The sequence below is a fragment of the Neofelis nebulosa genome, chromosome 10 (genome assembly GCF_028018385.1).
Source record: "Neofelis nebulosa isolate mNeoNeb1 chromosome 10, mNeoNeb1.pri, whole genome shotgun sequence".
Classification (NCBI taxonomy): domain Eukaryota; kingdom Metazoa; phylum Chordata; class Mammalia; order Carnivora; family Felidae; genus Neofelis; species Neofelis nebulosa.
The window spans coordinates 66,553,366-66,574,375 of NC_080791.1; the positions used below are offsets into that span (position 1 = coordinate 66,553,366).

The 21,010-nt window shown below is 36.5% G+C and overlaps 1 protein-coding gene across 4 annotated transcripts in view; it reads right to left on the minus strand.

Moving 5' to 3' along the window:
- The window catches only part of SBF2 (SET binding factor 2), a 484,561-nt gene that overhangs the window by 168,411 nt on the left and 295,140 nt on the right, over positions 1-21,010 (minus strand). For all 4 annotated transcript variants that reach the window (XM_058688209.1, XM_058688205.1, XM_058688206.1 and 1 more), the window contains exons 15-16: positions 16,734-16,843; positions 14,669-14,818 (exon numbers count right to left, since the gene is read on the minus strand). In XM_058688209.1, coding sequence (XP_058544192.1) covers positions 14,669-14,818; positions 16,734-16,843 — 260 coding nt within the window. The remainder of the gene's footprint in view (positions 1-14,668; positions 14,819-16,733; positions 16,844-21,010) is intronic.

A 21,010-nucleotide genomic window follows, 5' to 3' on the forward strand; every position in this document is an offset into this window, starting at 1 on the left:
GACTGTGGCTAACTCAGTTTCAGAGCCAAAAGAAAGCTGAGGTTGTCTGAGGCCATCAGTGATACCCATCCCCAAGAAGGAAAAGGACAGGGCAATTAGGAATGCTGACTAGATGGTTCTCTCACAAGGAGGAGCGGGCAGTGAAAGCAGAGTTGGGAAACAATGGTGGGGAGTAGGAACTGACTTTGTTTAATGGTCCCTCTTGCTTAGGTCATGCTGCACACAAAGTAAAGAATGACAAAATAAAAAGAATGTGTACATGTTGAAGCTTGTTGACCGAAAGCTTCATTATAGCATGACCCGGTTAAGCTCTTTGGTTGAGAAACTTCTAATCTTAGCATCTTTAGTAAAATCTTTTTCTCTCTGGCTGGTCACATTTCTCAAAGAACTGTTTTCCAATTTCCTGACTTGAGGGCAGATTGCCAGAGTTCTGGGAGCTAAACTGGTATTCTCAATATCTGTCATTCACTTAACTCCCTTGTTTGCAGCAAAACAGAATTTCCCTCAGCTAGACCTATGTCTCCCAGGCTAGTGATGTCCTTTCTCTTAAAAACAAATACACAAACAAACAAACAAACAAACCCGTAATCTTCTACCAGGGTAAAGGAGAGGCAGCTGGCTGTTTACACAGAACTGAAACATTATCTGGGAGGGGAATCCAACTGTATCTTCTTTTTTTTTAATCCAAGTTACTTAACATACGGTTTAATAATGATTTCAGGAATAGAATTCAGTGACTCATCACTTACTTATAACACCCAGTGCTCATCCCAACGAGTGTCCTCCTTAATGCCCCTTGCCCATTTAACCCATCCCCCCAAATCAACACCCCTCCAGCAACCATTTGTTCTGTGTCTTTAAGTTTGTTATGGTTTGTCTCCCTCTCCATTTTTATATTATTTTTGCTTCCCTTCCCTTATGTTCATCTGTTTTGTATCTTAAATTCCACAGATGAGTGAAATCATATGGTATTTGTCTTTCTCTGACTGACTTATTTCACTTAGCATAATACACTCTGGTTCCATCTACATTGTTGCAAATGGCAAGATTTCATTCTTTTTTAATCTATTTATTTATTTATTTATTTATTTATTTATTTATTTATTTATTTTAAATTATTATTTTTTTTTCCAACGTTTTTTTTTTTTTTTTTTTTTTTTTTTTGGGACAGAGAGAGACAGAGCATGAACGGGGGAGGGGCAGAGAGAGAGGGAGACACAGAATCGGAAACAGGCTCCAGGCTCCGAGACATCAGCCCAGAGCCTGACGTGGGGCTCAAACTCACGGACCGTGAGATTGTGACCTGGCTGAAGTCGGACGCTTAACTGACTGCGCCACCCAGGTGCCCCGAGATTTCATTCTTTTTAATTGCCAACTAATACTCCATCAAATATATATACACCACATCTTTTTAAAAAAAATTTCTTTAATGTTTATTTATTATTGAGAGAGAGAGAGACAGAGACAGAGCACAAGGGAGGTAGGGGCAGAGAGAGAGGGAGACACAGAATCCCTAGCAGGCTCCAGGCTTTGAGCTGTCAGCACAGAGCCCGATGTGGGGCTTGAACTCACAAACCGTGAGATCATGACCTGAGCTGAAGTAAGACACTTAACCGACTGAGCCACCCAGGCGCCCCTATACCACATCTTCTTTATCCATTCTTCTGTCGATGGACATTTGGGCTCTTTCCATACTTTGGCTCTTGTTGATGGTGCTGCTATAAACATTGGGGTACATGGGTCCCTCTGAATCAGTACTCCTGTATCTTTTGGATAAATACCTACGAGTGTAATTGCTGAGTTATAGGGTAGTTCTATTTTCAATTTTTTGAGGAACCTCCATACAGTTTTCCAGAGTGGCTGGACCAGTTTGCATTCCCACCAGCAGTGCAAAATGATTCCTCTCTCTCCGCATCCTTGCCAAGATCTGTTGTTGCCTGAGTTGTTAATTTTAGCCATTCTGACAGGTATGAGGTGGTAGCTCATTGTGGTTTTGATTTGTATTTCTCTGATGATGAGTGATATTGAGCATGTTTTCATGTGTCTGCTAGCCATCTGGATGTCTTCTTTGGAAAAGTGTCTATTTATGTCTTTTGCCCATTTCTTTACTGGATTGTTTTTTGGGTGTTGAGTTTGGTAAGTTCTTTATAGATTTTGGATACTAATCCTTTATCTGATATGTCATTTGCAAATATCTTCTCTTATTCCATCAGTTGCCTTTCAGTTTTGCTGATTGCTTCCTTTGCTGTAGAGAAGGTTTTTTTTTTTTTACCTTGATGAGGTCCCAATAGTTAATTTTTGCTTTTGTTTCCCTTGCCTCCAGAGACATGTCAAGTAAGAAGTTGCTGCGGCTGAGGTCAAAGAGGTTGTTGCCTGTTTTCTCCTTTAGGATTTTGATGGCTTCCTCTCTTTTTTTAAAAAAAAAAATTTAATCTTTATTTATTTTTGAAAGAGAGAGTGTGAGCAGGGGAGGAGCAGAGAGAGAGGGAGACACAGAATCTGAAGCAGGCTCCAGGCTCTCAGCTGTCAGCACAGAGCCCAACGCGGGTCACAAACTGTGAGATCATGACCAGAGCTGAAGTCCGATGCTCAACCAACAGAGCCACCCAGATGCCACTGATGGCTTCCTGTCTTATGTTTAGGTCTTTCATCCATTTTGAGTTTATTTTTGTGTATGGTGTAAGAAAGTGGTCCAGGTTCATTCTTCTGCATGTCACTGTCCAGTTTTCTCAATACCATTTGCTGAAGAGACTGTCTTTTTTTCCATTGGATATTCTTTCCTGCTTTGTCAAAGATTAGTTGGCCATACGTTTGTGGGTCCATTTCTGGGTTCTCTATTCTGTTCCATTGATCTATGTGTCTGTTTTTGTGCCAGTACCATACTGTCTTGATGATGACAGCTTTGTAATGCAGCTTGAAGGTCTGGAATTATGATGCCTACAGCTTTGGTCTTCTTTTTCAGGATTGCTTTGGCTATTTGAGGTCTTTTCTGGTTCCATACAAATTTTGGGATTGTTTGTTCTAGCTCTGTGAAGAATGCTGGTGTTATTTTGATAGGGATTGTGGCAATCCAACTGTAACTTAAGGAGTTTCTTTTGAAATGTTTATTTATTTTGAGAGAGTGTGTGTGCACAAGGAGGGGAGGGGCAGTGAGAGGGAGAGAGAGAATCCCAGGCAAGCTCCATGCTCAGTTCAGGGCCTGCCACAGGGCTCTAACCTATGACTGTGAGATAATGACCTGAGCCAAAATCACAAGAGTAGGATGCTCTACCAACTGAGCCACCCAGGCACTCCTTAAGAAGACTTTCAATCAATTCTCTTTTTAATGTTTCAGTCCCACCTTAGCTTCCTGTGTCCAGAGATTACTAGATGTCCCCAATCCCCGAGCCTTTTGCAGTTCTGCAAATTTGGCTGCTTCAAGGCTTTTACAACTGTCAGTTAGGAAAAGGCTGTCTTGAGTCTGCTAAATAAAGTCATTAACCCATCAATTTTCCAATTTCCAAAGTGCTGTTGTTCTTGTCTCCTCTCCTGTATTGCCTGTGGGTTTCTGCATTAAAAAAAAAATCCTTTACTTTTGTTTTACTGGGGTTTTGGGTAGTAGCTGAGGCTAAATGTACGTATTCAATCAGTTCACTTTAACCAAATGTTACCCTATCTACTTTTCTCATCTACCATCTTTCTACCCTACATTTGGCAGCATAGAAATATTTTTCAATTTTCAAAAACATAGGTCCTTCTATACTTTTTTTTTCTACTAGCAACTTCCTCTATCTGGAATATTCTCCCTTTCAATCCTTGTCTGAAAAATGCCTTCTGTGACCACGTTCTTCCCACTCAAAATCCAGTAATCTCATAATAGTGTTCATAGTACTTTTTCACTTTTTCATCAGCGCATATCCCATTGTATTATATATTTACCTGTGAGGTTTTCCTTCTAGATTGTGAACTCCTTAAGAACCAGGACTTTATCTTAATCACCTCCATATGAAGTGTACCTCAGTATCTAGTACAGAGACTACTATAGAGTAGAAATCAGTAAATGGAAGAGGAGAGGAAAAAGTAAAAAATACACCCTGATTAAGGAAGAGGGATTCTACTGATTAATAAATTCTTCATATGTTAGTCTGTTCTGGGTGTTGCAACAAAATACCACAGACTAAGAGGTTATAAACAACAGAAATTCAGTTCTCCCAGTTCAGGAGGTTGGAAGTCCAAGATCAGGGTGCCAGCACGATCAGCTGAGGGCTTTCTTTGGGGTTGTAGACTTCCTATATCCTTATTTGGTGAAAAGGGCTAAGGGAGCCCTGTTGGCTCTTTTTTAATAAGGGTATTAATCTCACTCATGAGATTAACCACCTCCCCAAAACCCTATCCCCTAACACTATCACCTCAGAGGTTAAGTTTCCACCATAGGAATCTGGGAGAACACATTCAGACTACAGCACTTAACAAAATGTCCAAATTTGATATTCATACATAGGAGCAGTATATGAGTGTCCTTAAAAATTTCTAGATAGCCCTTTCCTCCTCTGGCTGCAGTAATGAGAGGAGCTGCTGCCATGTCTGCCACCTACAATGGATGGTGGTGGGGAACTGCTCCAGCTTCCTGATCAAAAGGAACAAGCAGACATACAGCACAGAGCCCAGTAACCTGAAGGCTTACAACTCCTTCTGCTAAAATTGACTGATTCGCTACAAGAGTGTGGGCACGGAGTTGGTGGCCAAAGGCAAAGGTATAGTGGTGGTCATAAAGTGGAGATCAGGCCAGTGAAAACCCGCCACCTCCTGTGTACGGATTACCATCAACAAGAATGCTCTGGCCATCCTAAGCAGCATCAGGCACATGATCCACAAGAACAAGTACTGCCCAGATCTCCGCATGGATGCCATTCGCAGAGCCAGTGCCATCCTGCACAGCCAGAAGCCTGTGATGGTGAAGAGGACACGGGCACACTTCTCCACGAGCTCCTGAGCACCCGCCCCACCCCCTCTCCCCTGCCTCCAAACCAATATAGATGTCAACTACCTTAAAAAAAAATCTAGATTAAATCAATCTGATGTGAAAGTTTCTCATACTTTAAAACCTGTATGTGGTTTCCTATTATTATTCTGAGTCCTCAGTCAAAGAAACCCAATATAAGAATCTACTCAGCAACCAAAGAAATTTTATGAAAACATTTTCTTGGTGTCTGGAATTCTCAGCGTTAACAAAATCTGAGACTTAGACTTTGAAGCCTCTCCTCTTTAATAAGGCAGGATTCTTGGTTACTTAAGGGGATACTGACCACTGCCCGATAAAGTCACACTAAGCCCAATGTTTAGTAGCTTACTTTTTTCATAGTAAGACTTTGTCAATGAAGATCACTGATTCGCATTTTGGCACAAGTTTCTTATCTTGTCACAGACTACCACTTTGAACAGTATTGTATGAGACGACCTTACTATCTCCTGCCTGTATTTTCTTCTGCACTTTTTCCATTTCCTATTTCTCTCTGCTCTACTATGTGCAATTGCTTCACATGTGTATTCCAGTTCATTATAATTCTCTCTTTCACTGTGTCTAGTCTGATGTTTGACCTATCCATTGAGTTTTTGTGCATATGTACTTATTTCTTTACTCTTCTATACCAAAAAATATCAAAGTTGAAATAATTTTATACTGAATACCTACATATTTCCCCCCAGATTGTATCATGAACATTTTACTAGGCTTGCTTTATTATTTATCCATCTAACTATCCATTAATCCATATTAGTTTTAGTGCTTTTCAAAGTAAACAGCAGACATTAATTATTATGAAATTGTTGGGTCATAGGATAGGTACATGTTTAGTTTCATAAGAATCTCTTGGACTTTTTTTCTGAATTGATTAGACTAGTTTACATTCTCAACAATAAAGTATAATTCTCGTTATTTTACAACATTGTCAACATTTGGCATCATTAGTCTTTCTAATTTTAGCATATAGGTGGGTTATATAGTACTATCTCATAGTGGTTTTAATTTGCATTTCTCTAATGACTAAAGATATTGAGACCTTCATGTGGTTATTGACCATTCACACACATATCATTTTGTAAAGTATCTGTTCAAATTGCTCATTTTTAAAAATTGGTTGGTTTGGCTTCTTCTTAAGTTGTAGGAGTTCTTTATATAAACATGATACCAGTTCTTTACCACATATATATTTTGGGAATATTTTTTCCCAATTTTTCCTATTCATTTTCACAATGGTGTGTTTTGATGAGCATAAGTTTTAATTTTAATAAAGTATAATGATAATTTTTTTTCCTTTTTGGTTATCATTTTCTGTGATAAGAAACTGTTGCCCACTCCCAAGTTAGGAAACTGTTCCATGTTTTCCCCCTAAAAGCTTTATGGTTTCTTAGTTGATGTTTGGGTCTATGCTCTACCTCAAAGTTATCCTTGTGTTTGATGTGAGGTAGAAGTTAAGATTCAGTTTTTTTCCATATGAATATGCAGTTATTCCAGTACTATTTGTGGGAAAAAATTTCTTCCCCCTATTGGATCACTTTGGTGTTTTCATTAAAAATCCCATAAATGTAAGTCTGTTTCTGGGTACTCTTTTCCACTGATCTATTTGTTGATGCTTAGGTCAGTACCATACTGTCTTGATTATGGTGCGTTGATAATATGTCTTGAGATCAGGTAGTATAAGTCATCCAATGCTGCTCTTTTTCAAGATTGCTTTGGCCATTCTAAGTTCTCTGCATTTCCATATAAATTTTAGAGTCCACTGTGATTCTCTAGAGAAAAGTGTTGCAATTTTTATTGGGATGGCATTCAACCTGTAGATGGATTTGCTGAGAACAGACATCTTAACAATATTGAATATTCCACATCCTCTGAATTTTTACTTTTGGTAATTATATAAATTCACCTGGCCATTTTTGTTTCTCTAATTATTGGCTTATTTGTACTCAGTCTTTTCTTTAAATATTTTACTTATATATTCGAACTGGATAATTCAAAACACCGAGCATATAAATCTGCTGTTGGTTGTTTTGTTGACACTAATTCATACTGGCTCATTTCCCTGGTATTTGGTCATTTTTAAATGGTGAGTTCATATTTTATTGAATTTAACCTATGGATATCCTGATTGCCTAAATTGGGGCTGCATTATTCCAGAAAGGATTTACAATGGATTCTTCCGGAGGTGAGGGTGGGGGCATGTTACTGAATAGGGATTATTCCTCTTTTAGTGTCCTAGCCTAATGCAAAACTCTCAGGTTCAAACAACCCTCCTTATGGAGGCCAATGCTTAATTGTGCTCACAAATTTAGTTTTCCCTATTTGTCCTTTTTTTGAAAACAGAAGAAGGGCCTATTGAAATTTTCCTTTTCTTCTTAGAAAAAACAATGTACCAAAATCACATGGGTATTTAAAATTTTTTTTTTTTTACAATTTTCTAAGATCTATTTCTACTATATTAGTGGGAGGGCTCCTCGTAGCATGCAGTTGTTTGATACTGAAAATGGAGGACCTCACTGGGCTTTTACTTAAAAAAAATTTTTTTTTAATGCTTATTTATTTTTTTTTTTTTCAACTTTTTTTTTTTTATTTTTTTTTATTTTTGGGACAGAGAGAGACAGAGCATGAACGGGGGAGGGGCAGAGAGAGAGGGAGACACAGAATCGGAAACAGGCTCCAGGCTCCGAGCCATCAGCCCAGAGCCCGACGCGGGGCTCGAACTCACGGACCGCGAGATCGTGACCTGGCTGAAGTCGGACGCTTAACCGACTGCGCCACCCAGGCTCCCCAATGCTTATTTATTTTTGAGAGAGAGAGACAGAATATGAGCGAGGGAGGGGCAGTGAGAGAGGGAGACACAGAATCCGAAGCAGGCTCCAGGTTCTGAGCCATCAGCACAGAGCCTGACGTGGGGCTTGAACTCATGAACTGTGAGATCATGACCTAAGCTGAAGTTGGACGCTCAACCAACTGAGCCACCTAGGTACTCCCCTCACTGGGCTTTTAAATTATAACTTATTGTTAAAAAATTTTAGCTATGATCTTGACACATATAAAGTTTTAATCATGTATCTGCTAAAATGAAGAGTTAAGGTCATGACAGTTTTGGAGAGATTTATAGTAATCTTAGTTATTAAAAAAAACCCAAAATACAATTAGTTATTTGAAATGAGATGATAAATAGAAATAATCTATAACCTTTATGAACTTTTCCTTTAAAAAATTTCCTTGGCATTGAAAGAACCTAATAAATAAAATAATCCCCTGCAGTACTCATGTTCCACTTAATTTTCCCTTGAGGAAGGGGAAAGACAGAATAACTTCAAAATCACGAAAAGCAAAAATTTAAAGTTTTTGCACTGCTAGCTAAAAATTAGTTCATTTAGTTAAGGATTCTTTCTTAAAATACCGACACAGATGTCTGGCCCCTCTGCCTTGAAATTCTACGCTTTTGTCAAAAATGTTCAGAATGTCATGTTAAATCCCCACAAGTAACATTGTTGTAACAAGAATATAAATACTAATAAATCCCAAGTTAGTAATAAATAACCCATTAAAATAAGACTGTCACATGTGAGCTCATTTATATCTGAGAAGAGCCTCTATATAATGTTAAACAACAGCGTGTGCTGGAATAAGGACAGGATCTATTTTTATGTATTCATGAAATACTGAATTATAAAATAGTAAGTGCCATAGTCCCGGTGTATTTGAAAGCAGGAAAAAAAATTGCCCATGTCTTTTTCTCTCCAGAAATGTGATTATTCAAATGAAAAAGGGAAATATTCATAGCCTGAGGGTACCTGGCTATTCTATAAATGCCTAATTGGTATATGCTAAAATTAAGTTGAAGAAAGCCTTAAAACTTAGTTCCTCAGTTAATAAGCAGCACAGAAATGGGGAAAAAGCTCTATAAAATAGTTTTTGTACTTTTATCAGCAATCATAGGGTATCAAAAGATTACCTAACTTTAGGGCTTCTAGAGACCTTCACCTATTAATCAAATTCCTTTGTTCTCTACAATGATAGTATCAAAGTAACTGCAGCAAAGTAACAAAAGATATGGCCTTTTTTAGGTCAACTTTATTGTGTTTTATTCTTTTCATAAAGGTGTTCAATGATTTCCTTCCTACCAAAATGAGAATCTTTTTTAAAATTATAAAATACATGCTTGCCATGTTTTACATAATTTAACTGTGCCTGTCTCTGTGTGTGTCTAATCCATAAACCAGAAATAACTGTTGTTTAGGACTTACTACAAATATCTTTATATATATATATATATGTGTGTGTGTGTGTGTGTGTGTGTGTGTGTGTGTGTATACTTTTAGGTCAAAAATAGAATTATATTAACTTTATGTAATTTCCCACCTACCAACATATATATAATGGAAGGTTTTCCATATGAGCACATGTTATAGATCTACCTCTTTTTATTTAGTAGCTGATCACTATTCTAAATAGTTGTACATAATTAATCAATATCTGAATGGTAAACATTTAAGTTGCTTTTTTAAAAAATGTTTATTTACTTTTGAGACAGAGAGAGGCAGAGCTTGAGCAGGGGAGGGGCAGAGAAAAGGAGACACAGAATCTGAAGCAGGCTCCAGCCTCTGAGCTATTAACACAGAGCCTGATGTGGGGCTCGAACTCATGAACCATGAGATCATGACCTGAGCTGAAGTCGGATGCTTAACTGACTGAGTCACCCAGGCACCCCTAGGTTGCTTTTAATTGTTGCCATTATAAACCATTATAGCTAGTCTATTATACTTTAAAGTAAGAATGTATTCCAGTAAAGATAAATTCTCTCTGATCTCATCAATTTGCTTAAATAAGTTACAAAGTGCTTGTTATAAGATTACATTTTGATGGTAAATTTTAAATTAGAATTTCTCTTTTTAAATTTTTATTTTTGAAGGAGAGAGAGAGAGAGAGAGAGAGAACGAACATGAGCGGGGGAGGGACATAGAGAGAGGGAGACACAGAATTCAAAGCAGGCTCCAGGATCTGAGCTGTCAGCACAGAGCCCAACGCAGGGCTCGAACTCACGAGCTGTGAGATCATGACTTGAGCTCAAGTTGGATGCTTACCTGACTGAGCCACGCAGGCACCCCTTAAATTAGAATTTCTGAGAAAGATACCCTTTGAAATGGATTTGAAGAGAAAAATATGCCCTGTAGAAAAGCCCAATAGCAGTACCCTAAGATATTAATGTGTATAAGTTATAAGGTTATAAAGAATAATGACACAATGAACACTCATACAACTGGTTTAAGAAATAGAATATTACCTTTACCATCAAAGATCTCTATGTTCATCTGCCCTTCCTCTCTAACCTTTGAGGTAACTTTCTTCAATATTTTGTTTATTATTCCCTTGATTTCCTTTTTTCCCAGTTTTATCGAGGTATAATGGACAAATAAAATTGTAGCATACAATGTAATGATTTAATATATATATATTTTAATATATATATTAAATATATAAAATAAATATATAAAAAATAATTTTAATTATATATATATATATATATAGCCTTGCTTTTCTTTATAGTTTTACCATATACATATTGTATCCCTAAATTGCATATTTCTAAATAATACATTACATGCTTTGACTTTTATACTAATGGAATCATATTGTAATTGAATTGCCTTTTTATTTTTGTGCAAAATTATCTTAAGATTCGTCCACATTGTTCCTTGTAGCTACCATTCATTTTCTCTACTAAAAAATATTCTAACATAAAAAGGGGCGCCTGGCAAGCATCAGTTAAGTGTCCGACTTTGGCTCAGCTCATGATCTCACAGCTCATGGGTTCAAGTCCTGTGTCAGGCTCTGTGCTAACAGCTTAGAGCCTGGGGCCTGCTTTGGATTCTGTGTCTTCCTCCCTCCCTGCCCCACCCCTGTTTGCATTCTGTCTCTGTCTCTCAAAAATAAATGTTAAAAAAAATTTTTTTTAAAACCCCATAATTTATTTATTCATTCTACTGCTGGTTGGCATATTAGTTCCTTTGTTTTCTGCTATTTCAAACAATGCTTCTACGAACATTTTTGTGCATGCCTCTTGGTGTATATGGGTAAGAGCTCATCTGAGAGTGGAATCACTGGGTCAGAGAATATGTTCATATTCAGCTTTATACATAAATGAAAAATTATCTTATTTCTTAGTATCTTATATCTTACTAAATTTTCTAAAGGAGTTATATACTATTTTACATTCTAACCAGCAAAGTTTAAAACTTCCGTTTGTTCCATAATTTCACCAATATTTGATATGATTTTTTAATTATTCCAAAATCGTGAATGTAAAAGGCTATAGCATTATGGTTTAAATTGACACTCTCCAATTATTGACATATGTCCTTTATTTCTAGATAATCTTTCTATACACCTACTGACCAAGTGGGTTTCCTTTTTTCTGAGATACTTTTTTTAAGTCTCTTGTCCATTAAAAATTTGTCTTTTTCTTATTGATTTGTAGGAGTTTTTATTTTATTTATTTTATTTTAGAGAGAGAGTGAGCATGAGCAGGGGAGAGGGGCAGAGAGAGGGAGAGAATCTTAAGCAGGCTCCATGCTCCGCATGGAGCCCAACATGGAGCTTGATCCCATGACCCTGGGATCATGACGTGAGCCAAAATCAAGTTGGATGCTCAACCAACTGAGCCACCAAGGTGCCCCACTTGTAGAAGTTTTTATAATCTGAGCACTAATCTGTTGGCAGTTATATTCTTTGCAAACATCTCTCACCCTGAGGTATGCATTCACTCTATGGTATTTTTTGATGAAGAAAAGTTCTTAAGTTGAATGTAGTCAAATTCATCAATCTTTTATTTTAAGATCAGGATGATTTGTAACTGGTTTAACAAATCTGTCCCTACCCCAGAGTCATAAGGATATCTCTTTTAAGGATTGTTCGGAAAATTAGATAGCCTGGCTTTTCATATTTAAGTCTTTAATCCACGTGAAAGTGTTTTTACTGCATAGTGTGGTACACATACATTAGTGAAGTTGTGTACATTTTCACCTAATTGTCCCGGCACTATTATTGAATTTTTCATCATTTTGTCACTGATCTGAAATGCCCCCCCCTTTTTTTTTTTTTTGAGAGAGTAAAAGTGTATTTGTGAGCAGGGGTGGAGCAGTGGGAGAGGGAGAGAGAATCTTAAGCAGGCTCCAAGCCAAGTGCAGAGCCTGACATGGGGCTCAATCTCACAACCCTGAGATCATGACTTGAGCCGAAATCAAGAGTCAGATGCTTAACCCACTGAGCCACAATGGCTCCCTTGAAATACCAGTTTTGTCATAAGTCACATTTCCATATATGTGTACTTCTGTTTATTATCTGTTATCATCTGTTATGAGCATTCTGTTCTAGGGGTCAATCTAACTACTATATAGTGTCTTAATTACTACAATCTTAAACTAGTCAAACATTATTTTAAGTTTTATTGAAGTATAATTGATAAATAAAATCATAAAATATTTAAAGTGTACATCATGATGACTTGATATATACATACATCATTAAAGGACTCCCATATTTACCTGTTTTATTGTTTTTGTTTGGCGCAAATATTTAAGTTCCACTTTCTCAGCAAATTTTGAGTATATAATACAGTTTTATCAATTACAGTCACCACATTTTACATTAGATCCTGAGGCCTTGGCCTTATAATAGCTAAAAGTTTGCACCTCTTACCAACTTCTATTTTCCCTACCCCTCAGGCCCTGGCAACCACTTTTCTACTCTTTGTTTCTAAGAGTTAGACTTTTTTTTTTTTTTTTTTTAAAGATTCTACCTATCAGAGATAACATGCAGTATTTGTTTTTGTCTGTCTGGCTTATGTCACTTATCATGATGCCTTCAATGTCTATCCATGTTATCACAAATGGCAGGATTTCCTTTTTTCTCATGGGTGAATAATTCCATTGCTTATATATAACACATCTTTTTCTATTCATCTGTTGATAGACACTTAGATTGTTTTCATATCTTGGCTATTGTTAAAAACGCTTCATTGAACATGTGGGTACAGACACTTCTTCAATATCCTGTTTTCCTTTGGATATACTCAGAAATGGGACTGTTGGATCATATGTTTTAGTTTTAATTTTATGTTTTTAATAGTAGCTGTATCAATTTACATTCTTACCAACAGGACACAAGGGTTCCCTTTTCTCCACATCCTCTCAACACTTGTTATCTTTTACCTTTTTTGATAATAGCCATTCTAACAAATGTGAGGTGATATCTCATGGTGATTTTGATTCCTATTTCCCTGATGATTAGTGATGCTGAACACATTTTCAGGTGCCTTCTGTACATTTGTCTTATTTTAATTATTTATTTATTTTGGTATGTCTTCTTTTAAACTAATTTTTGATCTGACAGGACCAATTCCCAAGTTGCTGTTGTTTTTAGGAATGTGTTGGTAACTGTAGTTTATTTATTTACTTTTTAGAGAGAGAAAGCACACAAGCAGGAGAGAGGGGCAGAGGGAGAGAAAGAGAGAGAAAGAGAGAGAAAGAGAGAGAGAGAGAGAGAGAGAGGGAGGAGAGGGAGAGGAAGAGAAAGAGAAAGAGAGAGAGAGAGAGGAGAGAGAGAGAAAAATACAGAGCAGACTCCATGCTCAGCAGGAAGCCCCACACAGGGCTTGATCCCTTGACTCTGGGATTATGACCTGAGCCAAAATCAAGAGAATGCTCAACTGACTAAGCCACCCAGGTGCCCCAGGGATGTGTTGGTAATTCTTAGGTTTTTGCTCTTCTAGTTTGGATTCTGATAGAAATTGCATTGCCTCTATTGATTATTTTGGGGAGAACTGCTATCTTTATCTTCTAATCCATGGACATGGTATATCTTCCATTTAATTAGGCCTTCTTTCATCCATAAATTTTATTATTAATTATATCTGGCAATTCTCATCTTCCAGTGTAACAGAATTTAATATGCATTTTGTTTAGTTTCTCTAGACTCCCACAGATAGTCTTTGAATTTTTAATATTTAATAACATTTTTCTCCTTGTTCAAAAAGTTTGAAAAAAGAAAGTTTGAGAAATAATTTTTGTATCACCTGTAAAGAATATAATGCCAATGTAATAAATTATCTAACAAGTGAGACAGGATGGGGTAAGCAGATTATTTGCTTCTCTTAAATTGGTATCACTATTTTGTGGGAAGTTTATTTCTGTAATATAATATATATATTTTTTGAAAACAAATGGAAGTATGTTTTGGCTTTATATGCGTAGTGTTTAGCAAATACTTTATTGAGTAATTCATTTATAATTTGGATTATCCATCATTCATTACCCTCTACCTTAATAGCACAACCAAAACCTGACAATGGCATGAATAATTAAGTAGTAATTATTAAGTAATCTGACATTAAGTAATATAAAAATGAATGTTTTAAAGATGACTTTTCATTTTCAGAAAGCTTCCTTAGAGAACAAGTAATATAACCTAGTATTTTTCAAGAGAAAATAAAAATGTTTATGCTAAGTAATAAGCGTTTCTGTCCAAAATGGTATGGATATTGGTTCTTCATCTTATTCACTGTGGAAGGCTCAAGAACTGGACATATCAGTAATTACAGAATCTCCTGGGAAAATAAAAAGTAGTCTTAAATATTAGGAATAATCTAAAAGAACTAAAAATTACCTGTAGAGTACAGTTCATCATCCTTATTATGTAGTCAAACTGTTGGTGGTCTAATATAGCCCTGTTTTGCTGGACATGCAAACCCAGCTCATCAGTGAGACACTGTCTTGCTGCCTTTCCTTTAAGGGCTCTCAATGCAGCTGGAAGGGTCTGAGGACAAGAGAGGCAGAAGTGAACAAAAGGAATCAATGCAAAAAAGTACTTTCAATCACACTAAAAATTCAAGTGCACCGTATCTATAAACCATTTAACAAAGTTATTAGAATTAAACTTCTAGCTTCTAGAAGAGTTGATTTGTTATTAAGAACAACTATACATAAATATACGGGTTAACAGTTAATTTTATTTGTAAGCCAGCATGAAAAAGAAATAGAACTGATTCATGTGATAAGTTAAAAAACAAAAACAAAAAAACATTAACTTCACCTAAAAAAAAAAAAAACAACAATTCAACAAAACTTTGGTTACCAAAATACTCATGACACTTAGACACCTCTTTTAATAACTGGCCACATCTTCATGGCAAGAATAGAAGGAAAAATTTAAATGAAAATAAACACAGGTGATTTTATACCTTTAAACTGGTTATTTAATCAGTTCTTTAATCACAAGTCAGTTTTAATTTATGACTAGAAAATTCTAAATCTCCCTTCCTCATTTCAATATAATAAAGGACTCAGATCAACAAATAGAAATGTCCAGATTTATGTATTAAAACTCTTTCATTTCATCACCCAGAAGAATGTCTCTTCCAGTTTACCATTGAGAGCCTAGTTAATGTATTTTAATATTTTTTTTTTTTTTTTTTTTTTTTTTTTTTTTTTTTTGGGGACAGAGAGAGGCAGAGCATGAACGGGGGAGGGGCAGAGAGAGAGGGAGACACAGAATCGGAAACAGGCTCCAGGCTCCGAGCCATCAGCCCAGAGCCTGACGCGGGGCTCGAACTCATGGACCGCGAGATCGTGACCTGGCTGAAGTCGGACGCTTAACCGACTGCGCCACCCAGGCGCCCCAATGTATTTTATATAAAATAGTAATAAGCTTATTTAACTTTGAAAACCTAAAAAATACAGAACAAAGGAGCAACTAAGAAGGAAGGGAAGAAGTCTGAGAGAAAGAGGGCACAGTATTACTATAGGCAGGCACAAGAAATAGGATGGAAACCTAAAGCAAGAGAAGCAAAAGGAAGTCTGTGATACTTCAAGCATAAGAGAAAATGGAAACCAAAAAAAGTCAAAACCTAGAAAGGCTTGGGGTCATTTACTATAAGGGTAAAAATATTACTCTTTTCATGCTTTAGCCTCCTGTAATAGATGCTCAGAGCTATAATGAGTCACTAAGAAAAGATTACGTTACATTCAGCATGTTTTATTTAAAAAGTCAAGAAAATGTGTTTTTTTAAAACACTGTTTTCAATAGTGTCTCTTATGTTTATTCCAATAACATTATTATACTGGGAACACTGTAAACACTATGATTTTTTTAAGTTTATTTTTGAAAGAGAGAGAGAGAGAGAGAGAGAGAGAGACAGAGGCAGAGAGCCAGGGAGACACAGAATCTGAAGCAGGCTCCAGGTTCTGAGCTGTCAGCATGGAACATGACATAGGGCTTGAGCTCACAAACCATAATATCATGACCTGAGCTGAAGTCAGATGCTTAACTGACTGAGCGACCCATGAGCTTCAAGAAAATGTGCTTTAATAAGACCCATTTAAATTGAATACCACTGTTTCTATAATTCATTACTTATTCTGACTAGATTCTTTGCAATAAATAAAATTATACTTAAAATGTTAAATTTCTAAGTAAAATAGGATTTAGTGAACAATGTTTAAAAGTTTGAGGAAAAAAATGACTATTAGTATTTCTCTGGTAGCCACATAACTAGGCTTGGCTAAGATTTTAACTCTTAGACTTGATTCACTTAAAATGATCAAAACGATCAAAGGACACTCAATAAAGACAAGAGATGGAATTAGAGGAGAGGTTATTTGGCAAGCTCTACACATGTAAATCTGAAAGGGAAATGATGAATGCTTACTTGGGAAAGATGGAATTTTATTACCTTTTCAGTCTCCAACGTTTTATTTTCAAATATGAAAGAGATGCAATTTCTAACAACTTCCAATCTCTGTGCACTGTTGAAAACTGTTGTCACCTTATCCATTATGGAGACTAATAGAGGAATATAAAGACAACACAAACAAATTAAACCTCTTTGGCAACTACAAAAGCAAGAGGAATATTAGTATTTACACTTTATATGACTATAACTATTTACATGACCAACATTTAGAATTTATTCTTTTCCCTGGTTGCATGGCACTGGAGGTATTCCATTTTATTACTCTGATTACATATTTAGGTTTTGAAGTGTCAGGCTAGTCAAAGGCTTATAGAGGATAATATCACAGGATAGCTTCCAAAGATAAACTGAACTATTATGCAAATTAATTGATACTGCACAGTACAATTGTATAAGCAAAAGTAAATATCTATTTTTTTTTAAGTTTCTTTATTTATTTTGAGAGCGTGCCAATGGGGGAGGGGCAGAGAGGGAGGGAGAAAGAGAATCCTAGGCAGGCTCCATGCCTGTGCACAGTGCACAGAGCCTGACGCAGCAACTGAACCCACACCAAATGCCCCAATTTTTAACTTGAATTGTAAACAAACTGATAAAGTTTGGGGCACAGTATCATGAAAAAAGTAGCTAACATTTATATATGAGAGGACTACTAACAAAAAAAGAAGCTGATATTTCTAAGATATTACCAAAGGAAAACCACATATGACAAAAAAATTAGATTCTACAATTCTGAGTAGAGGGGAATTGAAAAGACACCATACAAAAAGAGAAATGATTATGGCCCAAGAATTACTATATGAACTTGGGAGTAACTTTTTACTCCTATGAACTACGTACCAGTCACCTTTACCGTAAGATTGAATAATTCTAGTCTAATACACTGGAAACCATCAAAACCCCAGAGGAGAAAGCAGGGAACAACAACCTCTTTGATCTCAGCTGCAGCAATTTCTTGCTTGACACATCTCCAAATGCAAGGAAATTAAAAGCAAAAATGAACTACTGGGACCTCATCAAGATAAAAATCTTCTGCACTGCAAAGGGAACAATTGACAAAACCAAAAGACAACTGATAGAATGGGAAAAGATATTTGCAAATAACATATTGGATAAAGGGTTAGTATCCAAAGTGTATAAAGAACTTACCAAACTCAACACCTAAAAAACAAATAATCCAGTGAAGAAAAGGGCAGAAGATATGAATAGACACTTTTCCAAAGAAGACATCCAGATGGCCAACAGACACATGAAAAGATGCTCAATGTCACTCATCATCAGGGAAATACAAATCAAAACCACACTGAGATACTACCTCACGCCAGTCAGAGTGGCTAAAATGAACAACTCAGGAAACTACAGATTCTGGCGAGGATGTGGAGAAACGGGAGCTCTCTTGTAATGTTGGTGGGAACACAAACTGGTGTAGCCACTCTGGAAAACAGTGCGGAGGTTCCTCAAAACGTTAAAAATAGAACTACCCTATGACCCAGCAATAGCACTACTAGGAATTTATCCGAGGGATACAGGAGTGCTGAGGCATAGGGGTACCTGTACTCCAATGTTTATAGCAGCACTATCAACAATAGCCAAATTATGGAAAGAGCCTAAATGTCCATCAACTGATGAATGGATAAAGAAGATGTGGTTTATATATACAATGGAATACCACTTGGCAATGAGAAAGAATGAAATCATGCCATTTGCAGCAATGTGGATGGAACTGGAAGGTATTATGCTGAGTGAAATAAGTCAGTCAGAGAAGGGCAGATACCATGTTTTCACTCATGTGGAACTTGAGAAACTTAACAGAAGACCATGGGGGAAGGGAAGGGAGAAAAATAATTACAGAGAGGGAGGGAGGCAAACCATAAGAGACTCTTAAATACAGAGAACAAACTAAGGGTGGATTGGGGGGTTGGGGAGAGGGGAAAAGGGTTATGGACATTGAGGAGGGCATTTGTTGGGATGAGCACTGGGTGTTGTATATAAGCGATGAACCATGGGAATCTACCCCAAAAACCAAGAGCACACTTTACACACTGTATGTTAACCATTTTGACAATAAATTATATTTTTAAAAAATCTAGTCTAATACATAGGCTAAAATTACCTAAAATAAATTTACCTTATGAAAAGAATATTAGAAGGATATAAACCAAAGTAGTATTAGTTAAGAGTGTTAATTTCACAAAGTACTGTATCATTGGTACAAATGATGTAGTATCAATCATTCTTAAGCCAAAAAGAAAGACCCCTTATATATTTTTTTCTTTTTATTTATTTGAGTGTAGTTTCCGGTGTACAATTTAGTGATTTGACAAGTTTATACATAATGCTTTGTTTCCAAGTGTAGCTACCATCTGTCCCATTATACTGCTATTACAATACCAAAGACTGCATTCCTTATGCTGTGCCTCTTATTCCTGTGACTTATTCATTCCAAAACTGGAAGCCTGTATCTCCTGTTCCCATTCACCTATTTTTCCCAACTCTCCCCACTTCCCTGGCAACCATCAGTTTGTTCTCTACATTTATAGGTCTGATACGGCTTTTTGTTTAAGAGCCCTTATATTTTATGGTTGCTCTCGGAATCTAAAGGCATAATCCCTTTACTTCCCCGCATACTTAAGAAGAAAGACTATCATATCTTACTTATTAGCATCCCTTTCATTTCATCAATACAAAATCTTTTATCTTTCAAATCATTTTTTAAACTTTTTTTTTGCAATAATTTTAAGCTCACCAAAAGTTACAAAATAGTACGGAGAAGATTCATGCACTCCTCACTCAGCTTTTCCCATTGGTGACATCTTGCCTAACTAGAGTGTATTATCAGAATCAGGAAATCAATTGGCACCATATAATAGACAATAAAACTCAAATTTTACTATTTTTTTTTTCAATTCATTTTTAATCATATGACACTGATATTCTTCATGACCATGATGGTTAAATAGATTATTACACATGACTCTTCTATGAAATGCTCGTTCTTAGTTGTGTGCTCTGGTGCTTCCCACACATGTAGGTCAGTGGAATAGACTGAAATAGAAATTGTTAAGTAGGAAACTTCTTAGAGTCTCCAAATAATACCACATACTTTATTGAGCAACATCTTTAAGCTGTGTTTATAAACTTTTAATTCTAAAATCTCTTCAGCAACACTTTAAATTTTCTTTAGGACAAGCCATTAAAACATCCCACATTTTCTGATAATAAGTCTGTTACCATGTGGGAATTATTGTCTTCCTTTGAGACTATGAGTTAGTTCACTCAGAGAAGAAAGCTCTTCACTTGGAGTTACTGATACTTCAGACTGGCCAAACCCCCAGTTGTGGCGTTCTAATACTAGCTTTCTAACGTCTGATGACAACTCTGGTTTGTGGGCACTTGATTCCCAGGGCTTCCTTTCTAAGGCTTTGGCTTACCAATGCTAGTTCTGGCTCCCCTGAGGAATAGCTCGAAACTAATTAACCTCTCACAATGTGAATGCCTCCTAAGGTGACAGCAATTTTACACTCATGAAGTGAGTATCATGTAAAATGAAACTTTCATACTGTTTAATTTTAGTACAAGGGAAATCCCGACTCTTATCAACCCAAATGGACCAGAAAGTTGGACAGAGGCCCCTGCATTCATTCATTTGTTCGTTCATTCAGATTTTACATGCAGGGCCAAATACTGAGTCATGTGTACCTCTCTCACTGATTACAGTGATATACTCCACATGCATCTAAAGAATGAATTTGATGTGGATTAAAAATGAAGAAAGTAAAGAGATCAAATGAGGATAATATTGAGACAGTTAAGGCTACAATTAAAGCAAATTAAACTTTATCAAACTTCATGTGGGTATTTAAAGAAAGAACTTGGTGTGCCTGGGTGGCTCAGTCAGTAAAGTGTCTGACTTTGGCTCAGGTCATGGTCTCACAGTGTGTGAGTTAGAGCCCTGCATCAGGCTTTCCGCTCTCAGCTCGGAGCCCACTTCCAATCCTCTGTCTCCCTCTCTCTCTGTCCCTACCCCACTTGTGCTTTTTCTTTCCCTCTCTCTCAAAAACAAATAAACATTAAAGAAAGAACTCAACTAGCTTATGATTATTAAAATAACCTGACTAATCCCTTCAAAAGATAATTATTCACCCTAATGTGTCTACCTTCTCCCTCTTCTTCTCTATGTGAAAGTTCAATCAACACTTGAGTAAAAGGTATTCTTAGGAAAATAATGGCAAATTAACATTACTAAATAAATAAATAAT